We start from the raw sequence: 20,980 nt of genomic DNA on the forward strand, positions 1-20,980 counted from the left end.
CTAAGTGTCTATTTAATGTCTTTATATTGATGATTTTTTTTTTTAATAAAGTATTTTTTTTGTTTACTACTAATTTTATTTAAAAACATTAAATTAATGTTTTGATTAAAGATTGTAATTTGAACTCAAAATATGAAAACTTCAAATGAATTACGTAAAAGTGGTTATATATTGGTTTATGATTTTACTAAATATTTGGAAATATTATTTTAATTTTAGATTGTACAACTTGAAGAATTATTATATGTTCGTCATTCCGTCTTTATCGTTGGTTTTGCTGGAACGGGTAAATCACAAGTTTGGAAAACACTTTATAAAACATATCAAAATAATAAACTGAAACCTTATTTTAATGATTTGGATCCAAAAGCTGTAACGAATGATGAACTTTTTGGAATTATTAATCCAGCAACTAGAGAATGGAAAGATGGGTATGCACAATAATAATTAAAATAAATATTTTAATTGTTTTTATCTTAGAACTAAGTAAAATAATCAACTAGTATATATTTTGTAAAATGATCTTGTGTAAAATGATCTTTGAATTATCGAAAATTCAACAAATTTTCTGTTGGCTCTTCAGTTTGGTGTCCATACTGATGCGTGATCAAGCAAATATGCAAGGCGATGGACCGAAGTGGATAATCTTTGACGGAGATATCGATCCTATGTGGATTGAATCACTTAATACAGTCATGGACGACAACAAAGTTTTGACTTTAGCCAGCAATGAACGAATTGCTCTCACTAAGCAAATGAGGCTTCTTTTCGAAATATCAAACTTAAGGTTTCAGAAACTTTTCAAATATATTTTAAAGTATTCTAAATTAAATTTGTATTACAAAGATATTTTCTTTAAAACTGCTTTTAATCATATTTTCCAATTTTAAAATAGAAAACTATTAATTGCATTGTTCAGAATATATTTAATTAAAATATAAATAAAAAAAAATCATTCGATAAAATTAAAATATTTTGTCCGGATAAAAGCTATCTAGTTCATTCTTTTTTAGTAGTATGAGTCTCCAAAGGCATGATCTCGAAATAACGCAACCATCCTCTTTTTGTTAATTTTAATAAATTATATTTGATACTTATTAAAAAGAAAAATTGTAAATCACGGAAAATAGGAAATGAACTTCATCGTTCACTTCCGCAAATTAAGTCTACATTTTTTTTTATACTTATTATATCATGATAATATGATGTAATTTATTTGCTATAGTAACTATTTAACTGTTTATCATTCGATGGCGAACGTTGATATATATATATATATATATTTTTTTTTTTTTAATACAATAAATTAATTAACCAACTATACATTTCGTTACCAAAAAAAATTATGTTTTTATTCCAGATCTTAATTATATGTATTATAAAATTAAAATTATTTTTAAAAATCCTCATCTTTATTGTCTGTATAGTTAGCTTTAAAATCATCTCTTTTTCATAACGAATCGACTGTCGTTGTATTATACATTTTTCATATTGCGACAAACTTGTAAATATACATTTTAAAATGTAGAATATTCAATATATGCAAATACATATATTTGACAACACAATGTAAAATTCATAAATTAATTAAATTTTCTAATTTCTACAAGATATATGCTATATTTATAATAATTATAATAATTAAATAATAATTGCTTAAAAAGCTATCAAATAAATATTGGCGTGTAAAAAAATTTCTAGTATGAATTATTCCGCTTTCCATATTATATAAATTTAGAAATTCGTAAATAAATTATATCATAATTATACACTTAGAATAAAAAAACGTTATCATTAATTTATAACAAATTATTAATAAAAAAATTATTTTTTAAATTTTGAATAAATATTAATTTTTGTAGAACACTTAAAAAAATAGAATCTAGCTTTAATTGAAAGAGTAGCTATTAATGTCAATAAACTTTGTTTACTCATTAGAATGGAGTTTAGAATGATAGTATCAATGGTGATCCTTTTCTGAAATTATTATTTAAATATTATAATTTAAATATTATAATTAAATTATTAACTTTCAATTTTCTGAAATTAAATTAAATATGATTAATGAGATTAAAAATAATATTAAAAATTTCCTTTTTTGATACTAAATTTAAGTTTAAAAATACTGGAGTTGAGATAGTTTTTAAATATTTCATACATATTATTTATTACAAAAATAGATTTTTAATGTTTGTGAAACTATTAAACAAAATATTTCTTATACAATAATCATTTGTTCTATTTTTATAAAAATAAATATTTCTTTATTTTTATTTTTATTTTTTTTATCAAACTTTTATTTTTACCATCCGACTTATTAAGAATTTATCAAAGATATTATTATTTATGAGAACATGATTTTGTTTGAAAACTGTATAATTCATAATATTTTGCATTACCAACAATGTTGACATGCTTTTAATACGTATTTATAAAAATTCAAATTTATTATTGCATATAATATAACGGATTATAAGTGTTTGTATGACAAATAATATTTTTTTAGAACGGCTACTCCAGCTACCGTTTCAAGAGCTGGAATTCTCTATATCAACCCACAAGATCTAGGATGGAGTCCGTAAGTATAAATAATATTTGAAATATCTAATTAATAATTTAATGAATTATTTTATTATTAATTATACACTCTATATATACAATTTATTTACTCAGTTCCTAATATTTCTAATTGTATAAATTAAAGATTGAGTAATGATTAAATTATATTCTTCTTAGAATATTATAAAAGTGATTATTACATAATTTTTAATTAAAAAGAAAATTATAATATTTACATTTATTCGGAATTCGAAATAATATATAAAAATTCTTTTAGATTTATCCAAAGTTGGATTGATACTCGAGACTCTGGTGAACGAGCAAATCTTATGATACTTTTTGAGAAATATATACCAATATTACTTGATGTAATGAAATCAAAATTCAAAAAAATTACTCCAATTCCTGAAATCTGTCATCTTGAAATGCTTTGTAATTTATTAGATTGCTTTTTAACCAAAGAAAATGTACCTCCTGATTGTCCAAAGGAATGGTAATTGCAAAACTGATTTTATTCTCAAATTATTTATGTTAATTATTAGAAGTGTTGCTTTTTAACGTTCGTAATTAAAAAAAAGACTAAAATTTATTTTAAAAATAATCCTATTTAGTCCAGAAAATGAAAACATAATTTCGTTTTTAAATATTAAAATAATTGGATATATATTTATTTCATATTAAAATTTTTTTTAACTCGTATATAAGAATGTGTAAGTTTGAGAATAAAATTACCAACGATAGTGAATAACTTAATAATAAATATCCAAGAAAAATATAATAAAAAATTTTGATTATCATAATCATATTTTTTTTATATAGGTATGAGTTATATTTCACTTTTGCTTGCATTTGGGCTTTTGGATCGACATTATTTCAAGACCAGTTAGTTGACTGGCGTAATGAATTCAGCAAATGGTGGGTGACAGAATTTAAAGTTGTCAAATTTCCATCGGGTAGTAATATTTTCAACTATTTTATTGATCAAAAAACGAAAAAATTATTGCTTTGGGAAGAAATTGTTGGGAAATTTGAACTCGATCCGGATACACCACTGCAGGTTATTAATTATTTTGATTTATCTTATAATTTTATATTATTTTATTATTTTAAATATGTTTTGTTATTCATTTTTAAAAAATTTCATTATTAAAGAAGAGTTTATCATAAAAATAAGTTAATATTTAAAAAAATTGTCTATTAATAATCTTACTTATATAAATCAAATTTTTAATGTAGAAAATAATACAGAAAATTTGTCTTTAAATATTGTTTTGCTTTCAATTTTATGAAAGTAATATTTCATGCCAATTCTTTTTAAATTATGGATATTATCTTTACAATGGATGAATAATATTTGTTATTTTATTGTTATATATGCAAAAATAAGTTATAAAAAAAAATACATGTATACATCCGATATATTATAATATCTATTAATGCTTTTTTTTTCAAATTTACGCCGAATTTATCATTGTATTATTTATTTCAATTTATCGTTGTAAAGCGTACATTAATAATCTGAAATGACATTTATTTTAGAATGAATTTATGTTCTTAATTTATTGATTATTATTGTTTTTTGTTTTTTGTTTTTTTGTTTTTTTTGTTTTAATTTTTTGATAGCCTCCAAACTGTACACACTACACACTCAATATTAACATAAAAATGTATTACATGTAAATAGATTCTCTAAAATAGTTTTCATAAGAAATATACTTATATGTAGTCAATGCTGGTGCCAACAGCTGAGACTGTACGCATACGATTTTTCATGGACATGCTAATGGCACGCAATGTTCCGGTGATGTTGATTGGCAACGCCGGAACTGGTAAAAGCGTTATGGTCGCTGATAAACTATCTAGTCTATCAGAAAACTACTGCATAGCAAATGTACCCTTCAATTTTTACACAACGTCAGGTAATGATATCTTTATTTACCTCCATGAAAATTTAAAATTTATTTCTTAGTTAAAGTTTATTATTGTAATTGTCTTTAAATAATATATGAGAATTGTAATTTTTTGAGTTGATACAAAACTTCGTTATACATTTAATTTGTTTCGCCTTGGAACTTTATAACATATTTAGATAAAATAATTAATTTTCTTTTTAGAATACGTTCTAAATAATAATAGTAAAGCAAATAACAAAACTATACAACTTAGAATGTTTAGAGTTTTATAAATTTTTTGAATTTATAAATACTGTTATTAAATCAATAAATTTTTTCAGAATTTTAAAAATTTAATTTTTAAAAATTATAATATTATTGAATTGGTTCACAAACATTCGGTTGAATAAATATTACTTAATACAATTGTTTATTTAACGAAAGATATCTTTATCGACAATATTTAACAATATTTAATATAATTAATATAAATATTATATTTTATAGAAATGTTGCAAAGAATTTTAGAAAAACCGCTTGAGAAGAAAGCTGGTCATAATTATGGTCCTCCAGCCGGGAAATCATTAATTTATTTCATTGACGATATGAACATGCCGGAAGTAGATACGTATGGAACTGTTCAACCACATACTATAATTCGTCAACACATGGATTATAATCATTGGTATTTCGTATTTACTATTTTTTATGTATGACAATGTACATGGAATTTTTTCTTTATTTATATACAGGTATGATAGACAGAAATTTGTATTAAAAGATGTTAGTAATACTCAATATATTTCGTGCATGAATCCAACAGCTGGTGCTTTTACTATTGATCCAAGATTACAGCGTCACTTTGCTGCTTTTGCTGTAAGGTAACTTACAAATAATTTTGAATATAGTACAATTTTCAATCATATGTATTTTAAATTATATGTAATTTATATTTTTATTTTATATTTATATGGAACAATATTATAAATATTTTTTTATATTATAGCTTTCCCGGTAAAAATGCACTTATTACAATCTATAGTCAGATTTTGGAACAACATTTGACAAATCCATTTAACAAAATATCTCCAGCCATAAATAAAGTAACTGATCAATTAATAGCATGTGCTATGTATCTTCATGACAAAGTCACTGTGAATTTCTTGCCAACAGCTACAAAATTTCATTATGTCTTCAATTTAAGAGATCTTTCAAATATCTTCCAAGTACATTAGTTATAATTATTACTTTTAAATTTATTCTAAATATTAAAGATTTTTTTTAATACTTGATTATATTAAAAAAAAAATTTCGACATTTACATAATTAGCCTTTTTTGTTTAAATTTATTTTTAATTCAAATTTAAATTAAATGTTGTTTTTAAATAAATTTCCCTTTTTTTAAATTCAATAATATTTTTTATGCGATTCAATTTGAAAAAGACAACAGTAAATGTTTTAAATATTTTGGTAAATGTTATATGTATATATATATTTTTTTTATGTGTTTATGTGTTATGTATAAATATGTTTACTTTAATTTAAGTTATTAAACTTTTTTTTTATAAAATAATATTTTTATTATATATTTGTATTATAGGGTATTTTATTTGCAAATGATAACACAATACCGCACATTGAGGCTTTTTATCGTCTTTTTATTCATGAGGCTTCTCGAGTTTATTCTGATAAATTAGTTGATTTGGAAGATAAAAATCTTTTTGACAACCTTATTCGTGAAGCTTTGCGAAAAAATTTACCCGTAAGTTTACTACTTTCATTTCATTGTCAATAATAATATTTCACTTGAATTTCGTTATTGATATTATTATAAATTATCAGTGACTAATACTATTAAAAATTACAATCATATTTACTTATTTATTAGGCATTCGATGAAAATTTAATTTTTACTGAGCCTCTAATATTCTGTCATTTTGCTGGCGGTATCGGCGATCCAAAATATATGGCAATACAAGACTGGCGTCATCTTAAAAAATTATTGAACGATGCTCTTACGAGTTATAATGAATTGGTACAAACTTCTATTTCAAAACTTTATTAGAAATATCATTCGATATATTTTTATTCATAATAGTATTTTTATGCAAATTGATTAATACATATAAATATGTGAAGTTTCTTTTAATTTTACACATTATATCTAATGTAAAAATTTCAAATAAATATACAAATACAATGGTTCCATAAACTAAAATTTATTTTATAGTATTTCAAAATTTATATAATAATTATAAAATTTTAATTAACGTATTTCAATAAGGGATAAGATGTATTAAAATTTTTTTTTAATTATTATATTATTATAATATTATTATATTATTATCATATATTATATTTTTAAAAATACAATAGAACAATTTTGTTATTTAATTATTTACAATTCGATTATAATATAATTAAAAATACTATTTAATTTAGTCTGAAGTTCTATAATATGAAACAAATTTATTCAACAATTATCTATAGGTGGCTGCAATGAGTTTAGTAATGTTTGAAGATGCTATGTATCATGTTTGTCGAATAAATAGAATTCTGGAATCTCCAAGGGGTAACGCGTTACTAGTTGGCGTCGGTGGTAGCGGAAAGCAATCTCTATCACGACTATCTTCATATATTTCCACTTTACAAGTAATCATTCGTGTGTTTAATAATTTGTAAAATTAGGCCTTAATTAGTTGACATATGATTTCAGTTTGACATTGTTTTCAAATATTGATGTAAGGCTGTCTAAATTCAATAGGTTTTTCAAATACAATTAAGAAAGGGGTACTCTATGAATGATCTTAAAGCAGATTTGTCTCTTCTTTACTTAAAAGCTGGTGTGAAGAACATTGGCATAACATTCCTAATGACAGATTCACAAGTTGCGCAAGAAAAGTTTTTGGTTGTTGTGAACGATATGTTGGCTTCTGGAGAAATTGTAGATCTCTTTCCAGATGATCAAATCGAGGGTATAATCGGTGCAATGAAAAATGAGGTAAAAAGTTGTTTTACACCAATACGAAATTAATTGACATTATGTAGTAGTATTATATAAAATATATTTTGTAATTTATTATTTAGATTTCTAGTCTAATGCATGTTTACATTCATTATTTAATTCTTGTAAATAATTTTTAAGAAAAATAATACATAAATAAAAAGTTTGTTATAATGCATTCATTAATTAAAACGCTATTAAAAAATGTATCCATTCATAATACTAATATTAATAATTTAATTAATATTATTAACACATAATGGATAAAATTATTTATCAATAACTTATTAAAAAAATTTTGTACTCACGAAAAAATTTTTTATTTACTTCAATTAGCTATTTCTCATCGAAATACTATTAAGATAATAACCTTGTTATATATTAACAGTTTATAAATGTAATCACTTATTACAAAATATTTATTTAATGTTACAATATTCTAATATAAATACTCGTGTAATTTATTTATATAATTAGGTTAAGCAGGCGGGAATACCGGACTCTAAAGAGAATTGCTGGAAATTCTTCATAGAAAAAGTCCGAAGGCTATTAAAATGCATTCTCTGTTTTTCTCCAGTCGGTGCGACATTACGTAAAAGAGCCAGACAATTTCCAGCTATAGTCAATTGCACATCGATCAACTGGTTTCAAGATTGGCCACAGTCAGCATTAGAATCAGTGTCTTTACAATTCCTCTCCGTAAATCTGTTTTATATTATGTTATTTACTAAAAAATATAATTTAATACTCATTCTATAACTGCGAATAGTTTTATCAACAAATTATACACATTTCTACAAGCATGTTACTATTAATTTGGTATATTTTATACCAATAAAGTAAAATGTAGAATAGGAAAATATAAAATATAATAATAAAATATACTAGAATAGTTGATAATTAATATAATAATAATTAGTACAAATGAAACTTTGATTTCTTTAATAATCAAATCGAAAATTTTGCAAATAAAGTAAAATATATATTACTACAATGTAATTTTCTTAAATATAATTAAAAAATTTTATTTTAGTAATTTTATAATAACAAAATATAGAAAAGTTTTATTGCATTTATTTAATCTTAGGAACTTAATGCACTGCCTGCGGAAAGTCGTAATCAAGTTTCTTTATTTATGTCATACGCGCACACGAGTGTCAATGAAATTTCCAAACTTTATCTTCATAATGAAAGGAGATATAACTATACAACGCCCAAATCATTTCTGGAACAAATTGCCTTATATTCCAAACTATTAAATGAGAAAACGTTTGATTTACAATCTATGATCGAAAGATTAGTAAATGGTTTGGAAAAGCTCGATTCTTGTGCTGGACAAGTAAATATAATCTATAAAAATTTAATTGTATTATATCATGAATAATAGCATATATCATATAAATTGATTTTAGGTTGATGAATTAAAAGAGGTTTTAGCTATACAAGAAGTTGATCTAAAAAAAAAAAATGACGAAGCTGATAAAATTTTATCAGAGGTTACAGCTGAAAATACGAAAGCAGAAGTTGAAAAGGCTTTTGGTAATTAACAAATAAATATTTAAGTTTTATTTGAACAATAATAATAACGAGATTTATTTCTTAGTATCCGAGGAAGAGTTTAAAGTTGCGGATATCAAAGAAAATGTTTTACAAAACCAAAGAAGATGCGATGAAGATTTAGCAAAAGCTGAGCCTGCAGTTCGATCAGCTGAAGAAGCTTTGAATACTTTAAATAAGGTTTAAAATTGCATGGATATATTTTTTTTAATTTTATCATAAGGTTTTTGTAATTACAATAAAAAAATTAATTATTAAAAATGATATTGAAATAACTATAAAATATAATTGCATAATCCACATATAATATTGTAATATGTAAAACAAAGTTTAATGTTAATGTTTATCTTAAAAAATCGAAAAAAATGAATATATAAAAACTATTTTAATGTAACAATTATATTTCAAGTAATATTATAAAATCGATATCATTTTAATTCTTTTAAATTCACTCTAATAATACATAATATTATGTAACGATTATTACTATTTATTATATAATAATATTCAGTAATTTTAATAGAATAACTTAACGGAATTGAAAGCCTTTGCATCACCACCACTAGCGGTTGCGAAAGTAGCACAAGCAGTTCTGGTTCTTTTTTCACCTAAGGGCAAAGTTCCCAAAGACAGATCTTGGAAAGCTTGCAAAATTATGATGGGTAGAGTCGATCAGTTTCTTTCAAATCTTAGAAACTATGACAAGGGAAATATTCATCCTGAAGTTATTAAAGCCATTAAACCTTACATCGAGGACAAAGGTTTGCAGCAAGACAAAAAATATATTTATCAAAATAATTTTTTTTATTTAATTTGTTTATCTTTATTTATAAAATTTATAACTATATTATAAGTTTCTCTAAGTTAGTCATACAAAATTCGCATTATTCAATGATTTAGTGTAAAAGGTATCATTTAGCTTAATACTAATTTATTATAATTATAATTATTTTTCGTTTTTATCCATGAAGTTATAGCAGTCTTGATAATTATATATCTTTTCAAGAATTTGATCCGGAATTTATTCGCTCGAAGTCCAACGCAGCTGCTGGCTTATGTAGTTGGGTAATAAACATCATGGTTTTTTACTCCATAAATGAGACCGTAAAACCGTTGAGGCAGGCTTTAGTGCAGGCGAATGCAGAGCTGAAAGCTGCAATGGATAAACTAATTACATTGCAAACACGTTTAGGAGTACGTAATTTTCTGCGTTTAATTGAAATTTAAGTAAAGCAATTGTAATGTAAAAATTTACCAAAAACTTAATACATAATTAAAAGTAATTAAAAAAAAAATATTTAACAATTGAAATTTGGTGTTCTAGGAATTACAAAAGATGCTCGATGTATTAGGTTTGAAAATGGACGTTGCAATGGCTGATAAAAAGAAGTGTCAAGACGAAGCAGACGCCACTGCGATAGCGATTGATTTAGCAAACAGACTTGTGAATGGGCTTGGTTCAGAAAAAATTCGTTGGGCGGAAACTGTTGAAAAGTAGTTTATAAACAATACATTGATAATAAATCGTTAATGTATTTTTTTCTAATAATAATTAATGTATAATTAATGTGTATTATTTTTTATTAATTTTTCGTAAATATTTATTTTAGGCTGAAAACATCGGGTGAAAAGATCCCAGGTGATATTTTGCTGGTTACAGCCTTCATATCATATGTGGGTTGTTTTGGACGCAAGTATCGGTTGGATTTAATGAACATTCATTGGTTACCATACTTAAAAGAGCTAAATCCATCAATACCCACAACCGAAGGTTTAGATCCTCTGACACTGTTAACAGACGATGCACAAGTTGCTCAGTGGAATAACGAAGGTTATTATATAACCCAATTTTAAGTTTAAAAAGGATTACTATGTATTTTAATTTGAATAAAATCACTCATATAAATTATTTATTTTTTTAATAAATAAACTATTTGTGAACATTGAAAGGTTTACCAACTGATCGAATGTCAGCTGAAAACGCGACAATATTAACTAATTCTGCCAGATGGCCTCTCATGATCGATCCCCAGTTGCAAGGTTTGAAATGGATCAAGAATAAGTATGGTGAAAATATGAAAATTCTGAGATTGACACATCGTAATTATCTCGATAATATCGAACTTGCAATTTTTAATGGTGAAGTTTTGCTGCTGGAAAACATTATGGAAACTGTCGACGCAGTTCTAGATCCTATTTTGGGACGAGTTTTAATAAAAAAGGGAACGTCAGTATAAAAATTTAAATAATATTCATGACATTGTTTTAATAAATATTTTACAGTATAAATTTTTTTTTAAATCTATGTTTACATTAAAACAATTGATAGATAATAAAAACGTAAAATTTAATATGCATAAATATTAAAACTATATTTAAAAATTAATTATTCTATTTTTATGCTAGAGCCGTGAGAATTGGTGACAAAGAAGTCGACTACAATTCCAATTTTCGGCTTCTCCTTCAAACGAAATTAGCTAATCCGCATTATAAACCAGAAATGCAGGCACAAACCACGCTGATAAATTTTACGGTTACGCAGGATGGTTTAGAGGAACAGCTTCTTGGAGAGGTGGTTAAAGTTGAGAGACCAGATCTTGAATCAACTAAGTCCGAACTCACTAAACAACAGAACATATTTAAGATTACACTTAAAACCTTGGAAGACGATCTGTTGCTTAGGTTTGATATCCTCTGAACATTTAATTACAATTATCCGTAAATTGTAAATATTTTATAAATTAAAGAAAAGAAAAAGAGTGCTATTGAATATGCACTCATTCGCTAATATTTGTTTAATGATAGAAACAATTAAAAGAACTTAATTAAAAATTAAATTATTAAATTAAAATCAATACATTTATCATGTATACGTACAAAAAATAATTAAAATTAGAGAATAATTGTATGTTCAAAACATATATATTTGGTTAAACCATCTACTGTTTTAATTATTTTTCTATATTTTAGGGTTTAAGAAAGATTTTATAATTTCATGGTTTAGAAATAAATTTATATTTTGCATGTTAAAATAAAAGTATTATTTTACAGACTATCGTCAGCTGGGCCAAACGTATTAAGCGACGTAGCTTTGGTAGAGAATCTTGAAAAAACGAAACGCACAGCAGCAGAGATTGAAATTAAAGTTGCAGAAGCCAAGATAACATCAGCACGGATCGACGATGCTCGTGAATTATACCGACCAGTTGCCTCACGTGCCAGTCTTCTCTATTTCATTCTCAACGATCTCTGCAAGATTAACATGCTTTATCAATTCTCATTGAAAGCATTCAGTGTTGTCTTTCAAAATGCCATCAGGTTAATATACACGCATGTAGCTTACGCAAGGCAAGCACTCACGCAAGCACTCACGCACTCACACATGCACTACCCTCACGCAACTCACGCACTCACACATGCACTACCAGTTAATACTGAGGTTTCAAGAAGATTGGCAGTAGTATTGTGAATATTAATTAATTATTAGAAATAAAAAATATTATAGTAAATGAATATATTAGGGTATGAATTTTCAAATATTTTTTCAATCGAAGATCCCTATTTATTTAATGAAAAGTTTTTATCAAAAACCTAAGTATCTTAAATAAGGAAACCTCTGTTATCTTTCAATGAAAATAAAGAATAAAAATCTCGATATTTCATATTATTTATTAATGAAGTTTAATTCATAAAGAAATCGTTTTTATTTCATAAAATTGTATTCTCGATACACTGAAATATTAATTCTTTGTATTATGGAAAAGAGTAAAATGTAAATATTTTATTAGAATTTATAAAATTAGCTATGTAATATTCAATTAAATATTATAAAGAAGAAATCTTATCAATATTAAAATACATGTACTAAAATTAAAACACTGTCGCCAGTTGAATTCTTATCTTTTTATTGTTTTTTAATTTTATTTTTTATTTTTATCGAATACAGATTTGCTATTGAATCAGAGGAAATTGAAGAACGTGTTAATAATTTAATCGAAGGAATTACTTACATGGTATTTGTTTATACCAGCAGAGGACTTTTTGAAACTGACAAGATAATGTTTTTATGTCAAATGACTATTCAGGTTTATATTTTTAATATTGTTGACTAAAACATTTTTATTTATACAGCCAAATAAAAATGTACCATTAAAATAAGTATCAACTTATCTTCCACTGATATTACATTTAATTTTGAAAATGATAACATAAATAATTATATAAGAAATCTATTACTTGCTCGTTTATATAAATGTTAAAATAAGTTATTAACTATATTATTATTCAAATTTATGTTGCATAATATTATTGATTACATTATTAAATTTATATATCAAATTTTTGTTTATATTACAGATTTTTCTACAAACAAAGGAAATTGATAGACGTGAGGTAGATTTTCTTCTTCGTTATCCATGTAACCCGAACATCATTAGTCCTATAGAATTCTTAAGCAATTCCAGTTGGGCTGGTATTAAACTGCTTAGTTCTCAAGAGAATTTCACGAATCTTGATAAGGATATTGAAGGTGCAGCTAAAAGGTGGAAGTCATTCGTTGATTCAGAAAAACCGGAAAAGGAAAAGTTTCCTCAAGAGTGGAAGAATAAGACGGCTTTTCAGAGACTCTGCATGATGCGTTGTCTGCGAGTTGATCGTATGACTTATGCCGTTAGGTATATAACTATTTATAAAATATGTTTATATTATAAAATTAATTCATGTAGTTTAAATACTGTTTTTTAAAAGTATATATTTTTTAAAATAGTACACTCAGTATTATGCCCTTTGCACTATATTAACCATAAAATTATCAAATCTAATTATTTTTGTAGAAGTTATATTTTATTTATGAAAAAATTTGCAAAAAATTATCAAAACTTTGATATTCACAGATTCTAAATGAATGGTATTGAAAAAACTCGATTATATTATTATTATAATCTGATTATTTTTATGTATAATATCTTTAAATAAATTTAATATGTTAAACAGATGCTTTGTAGAAGAAAAATTAGGACCAAAATATATCGAATCGCGATCACCACCTTTCACAAAATCGTTCGAGGAAACTAGTTCAATTACGCCAGTTTTTTTCATTTTATCACCAGGGGTTGATCCACTTAAAGTAATTTATGCAAATTTATGCGAATAACGATTTTATTAAAAATCTCTGAAACTATTATGAAAATGTTTAAATAGAAATAGAAACTTCTTTTTTTTTGCAAACTCTTTGCAAGTATAAAGTGAAAAGTATTGCTTTTATTTCAGGCTTTAAATTAAATGTGTAATTCTAAAATGTTACTAATAACAATTCAATACCTATTCAGTTCAATTAATTTTAAGGGAATGATATCTTTTAAATAGGATGTGGAGAAGTTGGGTCAAAAACTAGGTTTTACTTCGGAGGCACAAAAATTTCATAATGTATCACTGGGTCAAGGTCAGGAAGTGATAGCCGAAAAAGCAATGGATTTGGCTTCGGAAGAAGGTCATTGGGTTATTCTACAAAATATTCATCTTGTGAAAAACTGGCTGGGAAATTTGGAAAAAAAATTGGAACAGTTGTCTGAAAATCCACATGAAGACTATCGATTATTCATCAGTGCTGAGCCAAGCAGTGATCCTCATGAATCGATTATTCCACAGGTGCATATATTCTTACTCAGTTATATAAATATATACATATCAGAGATAAAAATAATAAAAATATCTATTAGTTATTGCCAAAAATTATTTAAATTAAATACTTCGCTTCGTTAAAAAATGCTTAGATTATTATATTACCAATAAAAAATTTTTTATAAAATGCAGCAGTTGAGTAAATTGTTGTATATTTTACTCACTTTTTAAGTGTTTAAAATGTTATTAAATATGCAAATAATAAAATAATTTAAAATAAATAAGATCCATTAATTAACAATTTAATTTAATTTTCTTTTATTACACTTTTATAATTTTTCTTTAGTTTAAATTGCTTATAATGTTCAAACAATTTCTATCATATTTTCATAAATTTAACAAAATTCAAGTTAAATAGTTAAGAGGGAGCTATAAATTAATTTTCGTTATTAAAATTTTTATTAATTCTTCATATACACATTTATGAGAGAGTTTAATAATTATTGTTTTTAACAGGGAATTTTGGAATCGGCAATAAAAATAACCAACGAACCACCTACAGGAATGCAAGCTAATATACATAAAGCTCTTGATAACTTTAATCAAGAAACATTAGAATCGTGTACGAAAGAAGCCGAGTTTAGAGCTATTCTTTTTGCCCTTTGTTATTATCATGCCGTTGTTGCTGAGAGACGAAGATTTGGTCCTCAGGGTTGGAACAGGGTAAGGCTTCGTCTATTATAATAATTATAAAAATAAATGTATGCGTATAGTAGTATTATAATTTAATATATTTACATGAATAGAGAAATAAATATTAGGAAGGAAATGTATACTATGTTTAATGGAAATGATAGGATATATAAAGTTAAGGAAATTTAATTTCCATTTCTGTATAAATCCAATTATTAAGATATTTGTTAAAAATATTGCAGTTAGATGTAAAAAAAAAAAAAAAAAAAAAAAAAAGGTTATAATTCTATAAATTACGTAAGTTATCAGTATTAAAAAACCCTTTTTTTCTAGACCCATCAATTTATACAAAATAACTTATACAAAATTTTGATTCATTTTACCTAACTAATAGTGGTTAAACATCTTGGCACATGAGAAGCACAAACATAAAAATTCCAATTTATTAAATTATCTGTACAGATTTATCCGTTCAATTTTGGCGATCTCACAATAAGTGTGTATGTGTTACTTAACTATTTGGAGAGCAACAACTCTGTACCTTGGGAAGATCTGCGTTATCTTTTCGGTGAGATAATGTATGGAGGTCATATTACTGATGACTGGGACCGAAGGCTTTGTCAGACATATCTCTTGGAGTATCTGAAACCAGAACTCGTCGATGGAGATTTGAATTTAGCGCCCAACTTTCCAGGACCACCCAGTAATGATTATATAGCTTATCACGAGTATGTCGATGATTACTTGCCAGCTGAGAGTCCCATATTATATGGGTTGCATTCCAATGCTGAAATTGGTAAGCAAATTCTTACATATTTTTTAAACGTTAAACTTATACATTTCTTTTAAAAAAAGAAATATTATTAATATTTTTTTATTTATTTAATCTTATGTCTTAATCTATAAAACTTCTATAGTTTTTATCATTGTAGTTTATATTAGACCTTTAAGAAATTTAAATTCATAATTTTATTCCACGATTTAGCATACTATTATTTTGTCTTAATATAAAAATATGTATATGCAAATGCATATGCATACACGCACATACACACAAATATATATATATATATAATTAATTTATTTATTCATTTATTTCTATTTATTTTGTTCATAATATTGCGATAAATAAAAAAAAAACTATTATACATGTATATTTATAATGATAATGTAAATGCTAAGTAATTATTTGTTTCCAGGTTTTTTGACCGTAATTGCTGAAAATCTTTTCCACGCAGTTTTAGAAATGCAACCTCGAGACGCTAGTAATCAATCGGGTGAAGGAATGTCACGGGAGGAGAAAGTAAAAAATATTATTGAAGATATAATGGATAAATTACCAAATGAATTTAATCTCCCTGAATTAATGAATAAGGTACATTCTATATCAAACATATTAAATACAAGTTATGAACGAATATAAAATAATTTATAGAATATTCATATAATACGTAACACTGATAACATCTTTTTTTTTATTTTAATAAGAAATTTTAATACTTTGTTATCGTATTATGTCATTATTAATTAATTTTTTTATAACTTTTTATAAATATGTATTAGAGATTATTTAAAACGGTACATTAATATGCGGTACTTCTTAATGACTTTGAAAAAAGCTGTGAAACCCAATCTCGATACACGAAACGATATATCACAAAAAAAAATTTATTTTTAAATCAATGAGTTTCAATTATTTGTTTTAACATTAATTTTTATCTGATATACTAACATAATAAATATGTAATATTTTATTGATAATATTACATTTATGTATTTTAATATATATTTAGGTTTCAAATCGAACTCCATATGTCATCGTCGCTTTCCAAGAGTGCGAAAGAATGAATATTTTATGTGGGGAACTTCGAAGATCACTGATAGAATTAGAACTTGGATTAAAAGTTTATAAAATGAAAATTTAAACTACATACTATATTAAAAATTAAAATTAACATATAATTTAAATGTGCCACATAGGGAGAATTAACAGTTAACGCCGACATGGAAGAACTCCAAAACTATTTGTACTTGGATATGGTTCCGCCTACGTGGACTAGGAAAGCGTATCCCTCAAATCTTGGTTTGACGAATTGGTTTGCTGATCTACTAATTAGATATACTGAATTGCAAGCTTGGAGTAATGATTTTTCGGTAATTAGTTTTTAGGTTGAAAAAAATAGTATTCTACACGAAAGATTAAATGATGCAGCTGTAAATTTTTGAAAAAAAAATACATACACTACTAATAAATGTTTTGTATGAAAAATATCAACAAAAGATTAAGCCAATATTTCAATAGCTTTGAAACTTATAAATTTATCAGTTTTAAAAAAGAAGGATGCATTTTTGTAGCATTAATTATAGTTTAATAATTTTTTTTTTTAATATTCGATTTAAATCTTTATTAAAAAAATTCATTTCAAATCAGATAATAAGATCATAATATTAATGAGTAAATTGATAATAATTATTTTTATAAAAATATTTTGTTGCAAAATGAAATTAAAACGCAGAAGACGAATTTCACATTATAAGAGGAAATAATTTATTCAATTAATTTCAATATATAAATTAATATATCAAATAGTTCCAAGCCCTTAAAAAAACTTAGAAATATTACATTGTACGGTTTTTATATCATTAGCTTCCATCATCAATTTGGTTGGCTGGATTTTTTAACCCTCAATCTTTTCTTACCGCGATAATGCAACAGACGGCACGTAAAAACGAATGGCCCTTGGATAAAATGTGTCTTTATTGCGATGTAACTAAAAAGCCGAAAACTGAAATCAAGTTAGTAATCAATGTTGTTTTTAATTGTAAGAAACGAGTTTCAATTTAATTAAAAAAAGAAGGATCGGCTCATTAGTTTATATTAAATTAAATTGAAATATCTATAGTAGAAAATCTATAGTATTGATAATTGAATTAACACTTGTTTAAATATTTGTATGAAAGTTTATCGTACACAGCTAATTAAACACAACCATCTTACTTTTTACAAACATGTTTAACTACAAATAATAATAATAATATAAATAATAAATGATATAATAATATTAATAATAATACAAATGTAAATAAAAATAATACAAATAATTTAAGGCAACCTGTAGTGTACACATATAATAATGCATGTTTATATAAATGTATTAACCAGTGCGCCGCCCAGAGAAGGTGCATATATAAACGGTTTGTTTATGGAAGGGGCGCGCTGGGATATGAGTATCGGCTCTATCGCCGAGTCCCTACCGAAGGAGCTGTTTCCCCAAATGCCGGTCATCTATATTAAAGCCATCACACAGGATAAGCAGGAATTAAAGAACATGTATGAATGTCCAGTGTACAAGACAAGATCTAGGGGACCTACTTATGTCTGGACTTTCAATCTTAAAACAAAAGTAAAGTCTACCAAGTGGACCCTCGCCGGCGTTGCCATCATTTTGCAGACTTAAAGTTTTCATTTATTTAACTTGCTTCTGTGACATATATAGTATTTTTAATATTTTAATGTACTCAATATTATTATGCTTTCTTGAATAAAGATGAATTTTCTGTAATGATCAGATTAATGCTTGGCATCAATTACATTTACATTTTTTTTTTTTTTTTTTTTTTTTTTTTTTTTTAACTATCTTTAATAGTAGAAATATCGTTTCCATAAAGAATAAACATTTAATTATTTTAATTATTTTAAAAGACTTTTTTTTATGTACGATCCCTAAAAAAATCAGTCTTTACTTATATAAAAAGAAAGCTTTATTGAATTATATTTTATATATTCATTTTATAAATTTAATATTAACAAACTAAAAACGTAATAAAAAAATTAGTAAAAGATAATATGTTAATATTTCATATATATAGATTCATAAAAAAGGAATATATGATAATAGAAATATTGTTAAAATTAATGTGTTATAAATTATATTCGAAATATTACTGCATATTTCATGAAATTTATTAAAAGTGTTAGATACATATTATCCACGTACTACTTAGTTGATCAAATATTATATTTTAATTATACGTATCTTAAAACTTAAAATTGTTTATAATAATTACATTTTTTATTATGTCTATCTAAAAATTACTATTCTTTATCAGAATATATTAAATTACACATCCTACTCCAATTGCGCATAATGATTAAGTATAACATATATACTACAAGTAGATCTAAATTGTAATAAAATTCTCTTAATATATATATATATATATATATATATATACATATAAGGGACACAAACACAGATGAACCCCAATTTATAATTCATAAAATATGTTATAAAATATGTTGTTAACGCCTTCTGTTTTTTCTTTATATTTACGACGATTTAAAAATGTAATTATTATTACAAAAAATAATTCATTATTGACTTAAAAAGGTCTCACCGAGATTTGAACTCGGATCGCTGGATTCAGAGTCCAGAGTGCTAACCATTACACCATGAGACCTTCATTTATCTAAGTGTACATAATATTAAAGAATTTTAATATTATAAAAAATAGCAAAAATTAAAATTTTATAATTATATTTTGAACCTTTTTTGATCGTTGTAACTTAAAATTATTTTCTCTTATAAGTATAAAAATTAACAGAATAATAGTCTTTACATTTCTTTAACAAATAAAAAATCAATCGAAATAATAATCTGATGAATAATTTTAATTATAAAGATTTTATAACGCAATGTAATTATTACATATATATCCATTTTATTCATAGTTCTATAAATGTACATAACTGTACAATTATAAATATATTACATTTATAGTTCGGTCAGGCAGTTAAGTAATTTCAAATTTTATTTAAAAATACTTCACTATAAATAAATAATAAATAAGAAAACAAATTACTATGATTTAATTTATAATTTACATTATTTCTGATTGACCGTTGGTATTACAAACTTACAATTATTATTACTTATTAGCATAAATATTTATTATGATTAATAAATATCAATATTGTATATAAAAAAGTTCTTTTTCTTTCATTGAATATAATTTTATTACTTATAATCAAATTTTATTAATACGACCTTATTATTGATTTTAAAATTAGTTATTTAGTATTGATTTTAAAATTTAAGCTTTCATCTAAATACAAAATTTTTGTTATTGCAATTAAAAACTGACTTATTAGTTGTTAACAAACAGTTCCTTTGTTAATAAATGCTGTAATCAAATATTTTATTTTAAATTCATTTACTTGAGTTCTTTTATTTAATAACAATCGCTTATAGTTGAAGATTATTTTAATATACTAGTAATTTTTAAACACGATTATTCTTTTGTACTGTATAAAAATGTAATTTTAATGTACTTAGAATTTACAATAAATTTGTATTTAAATAATGAATATAATTTTTATATGAATAATAGTTTAATGATTTTATGAAAGTTGAAATGTATAATAATTTTAGTTTAAAAGAGCATGTAAGAAAAATTAATGTGCAACTATTAATATAAATACAGAGCTATTAAATCAATGAAAGAATACAAATTTTATTAGCTAAAGAATATTTTCACGATGAACTCTTATTTATAAACAATACAAATAAAAAATTATGAACATATTTATAATTACGAATGTGATATAAAGTAATAATGCTCTTGAAATAATAATTTTGATTTGTATACAATTAGA

General features: G+C 24.4%; 1 protein-coding gene and 1 non-coding gene across 2 annotated transcripts in view; one reads left to right on the forward strand and one right to left on the reverse strand.

The window, feature by feature from the left end:
• LOC105359823 (dynein beta chain, ciliary) overlaps positions 1-18,803 on the forward strand; it is a 38,217-nt gene extending 19,414 nt beyond the window's left edge. The window contains exons 34-68 of the mRNA XM_011496529.1: positions 220-431; positions 584-787; positions 2,507-2,578; positions 2,837-3,052; positions 3,379-3,616; positions 4,286-4,478; positions 4,959-5,136; positions 5,204-5,332; positions 5,458-5,677; positions 6,052-6,213; positions 6,340-6,486; positions 6,942-7,103; positions 7,216-7,452; positions 7,933-8,154; positions 8,543-8,794; positions 8,868-8,994; positions 9,059-9,192; positions 9,536-9,773; positions 10,019-10,206; positions 10,337-10,506; positions 10,623-10,843; positions 10,963-11,239; positions 11,419-11,694; positions 12,064-12,330; positions 12,959-13,097; positions 13,369-13,685; positions 14,005-14,137; positions 14,377-14,658; positions 15,148-15,354; positions 15,787-16,120; positions 16,524-16,699; positions 17,118-17,228; positions 17,305-17,478; positions 17,972-18,120; positions 18,488-18,803. Of these exons, the coding sequence (XP_011494831.1) occupies positions 220-431; positions 584-787; positions 2,507-2,578; positions 2,837-3,052; positions 3,379-3,616; positions 4,286-4,478; positions 4,959-5,136; positions 5,204-5,332; positions 5,458-5,677; positions 6,052-6,213; positions 6,340-6,486; positions 6,942-7,103; positions 7,216-7,452; positions 7,933-8,154; positions 8,543-8,794; positions 8,868-8,994; positions 9,059-9,192; positions 9,536-9,773; positions 10,019-10,206; positions 10,337-10,506; positions 10,623-10,843; positions 10,963-11,239; positions 11,419-11,694; positions 12,064-12,330; positions 12,959-13,097; positions 13,369-13,685; positions 14,005-14,137; positions 14,377-14,658; positions 15,148-15,354; positions 15,787-16,120; positions 16,524-16,699; positions 17,118-17,228; positions 17,305-17,478; positions 17,972-18,120; positions 18,488-18,782 (7,059 nt within the window). The 3' untranslated portion in view covers positions 18,783-18,803. The remainder of the gene's footprint in view (positions 1-219; positions 432-583; positions 788-2,506; positions 2,579-2,836; positions 3,053-3,378; positions 3,617-4,285; positions 4,479-4,958; positions 5,137-5,203; positions 5,333-5,457; positions 5,678-6,051; positions 6,214-6,339; positions 6,487-6,941; positions 7,104-7,215; positions 7,453-7,932; positions 8,155-8,542; positions 8,795-8,867; positions 8,995-9,058; positions 9,193-9,535; positions 9,774-10,018; positions 10,207-10,336; positions 10,507-10,622; positions 10,844-10,962; positions 11,240-11,418; positions 11,695-12,063; positions 12,331-12,958; positions 13,098-13,368; positions 13,686-14,004; positions 14,138-14,376; positions 14,659-15,147; positions 15,355-15,786; positions 16,121-16,523; positions 16,700-17,117; positions 17,229-17,304; positions 17,479-17,971; positions 18,121-18,487) is intronic.
• Positions 18,804-19,713: 910 nt separating this feature from the next.
• Positions 19,714-19,785, reverse strand: TRNAQ-CUG (transfer RNA glutamine (anticodon CUG)). Its single transcript has one exon. It is a non-coding gene; the product is annotated as a tRNA-Gln (tRNA).
• Between the last annotated feature and the right edge of the window lie 1,195 nt (positions 19,786-20,980).

This window comes from Ceratosolen solmsi, unplaced genomic scaffold, assembly GCF_000503995.2.
Source record: "Ceratosolen solmsi marchali unplaced genomic scaffold, CerSol_1.0 scaffold29, whole genome shotgun sequence".
Taxonomy (NCBI): Eukaryota; Metazoa; Arthropoda; class Insecta; order Hymenoptera; family Agaonidae; genus Ceratosolen; species Ceratosolen solmsi.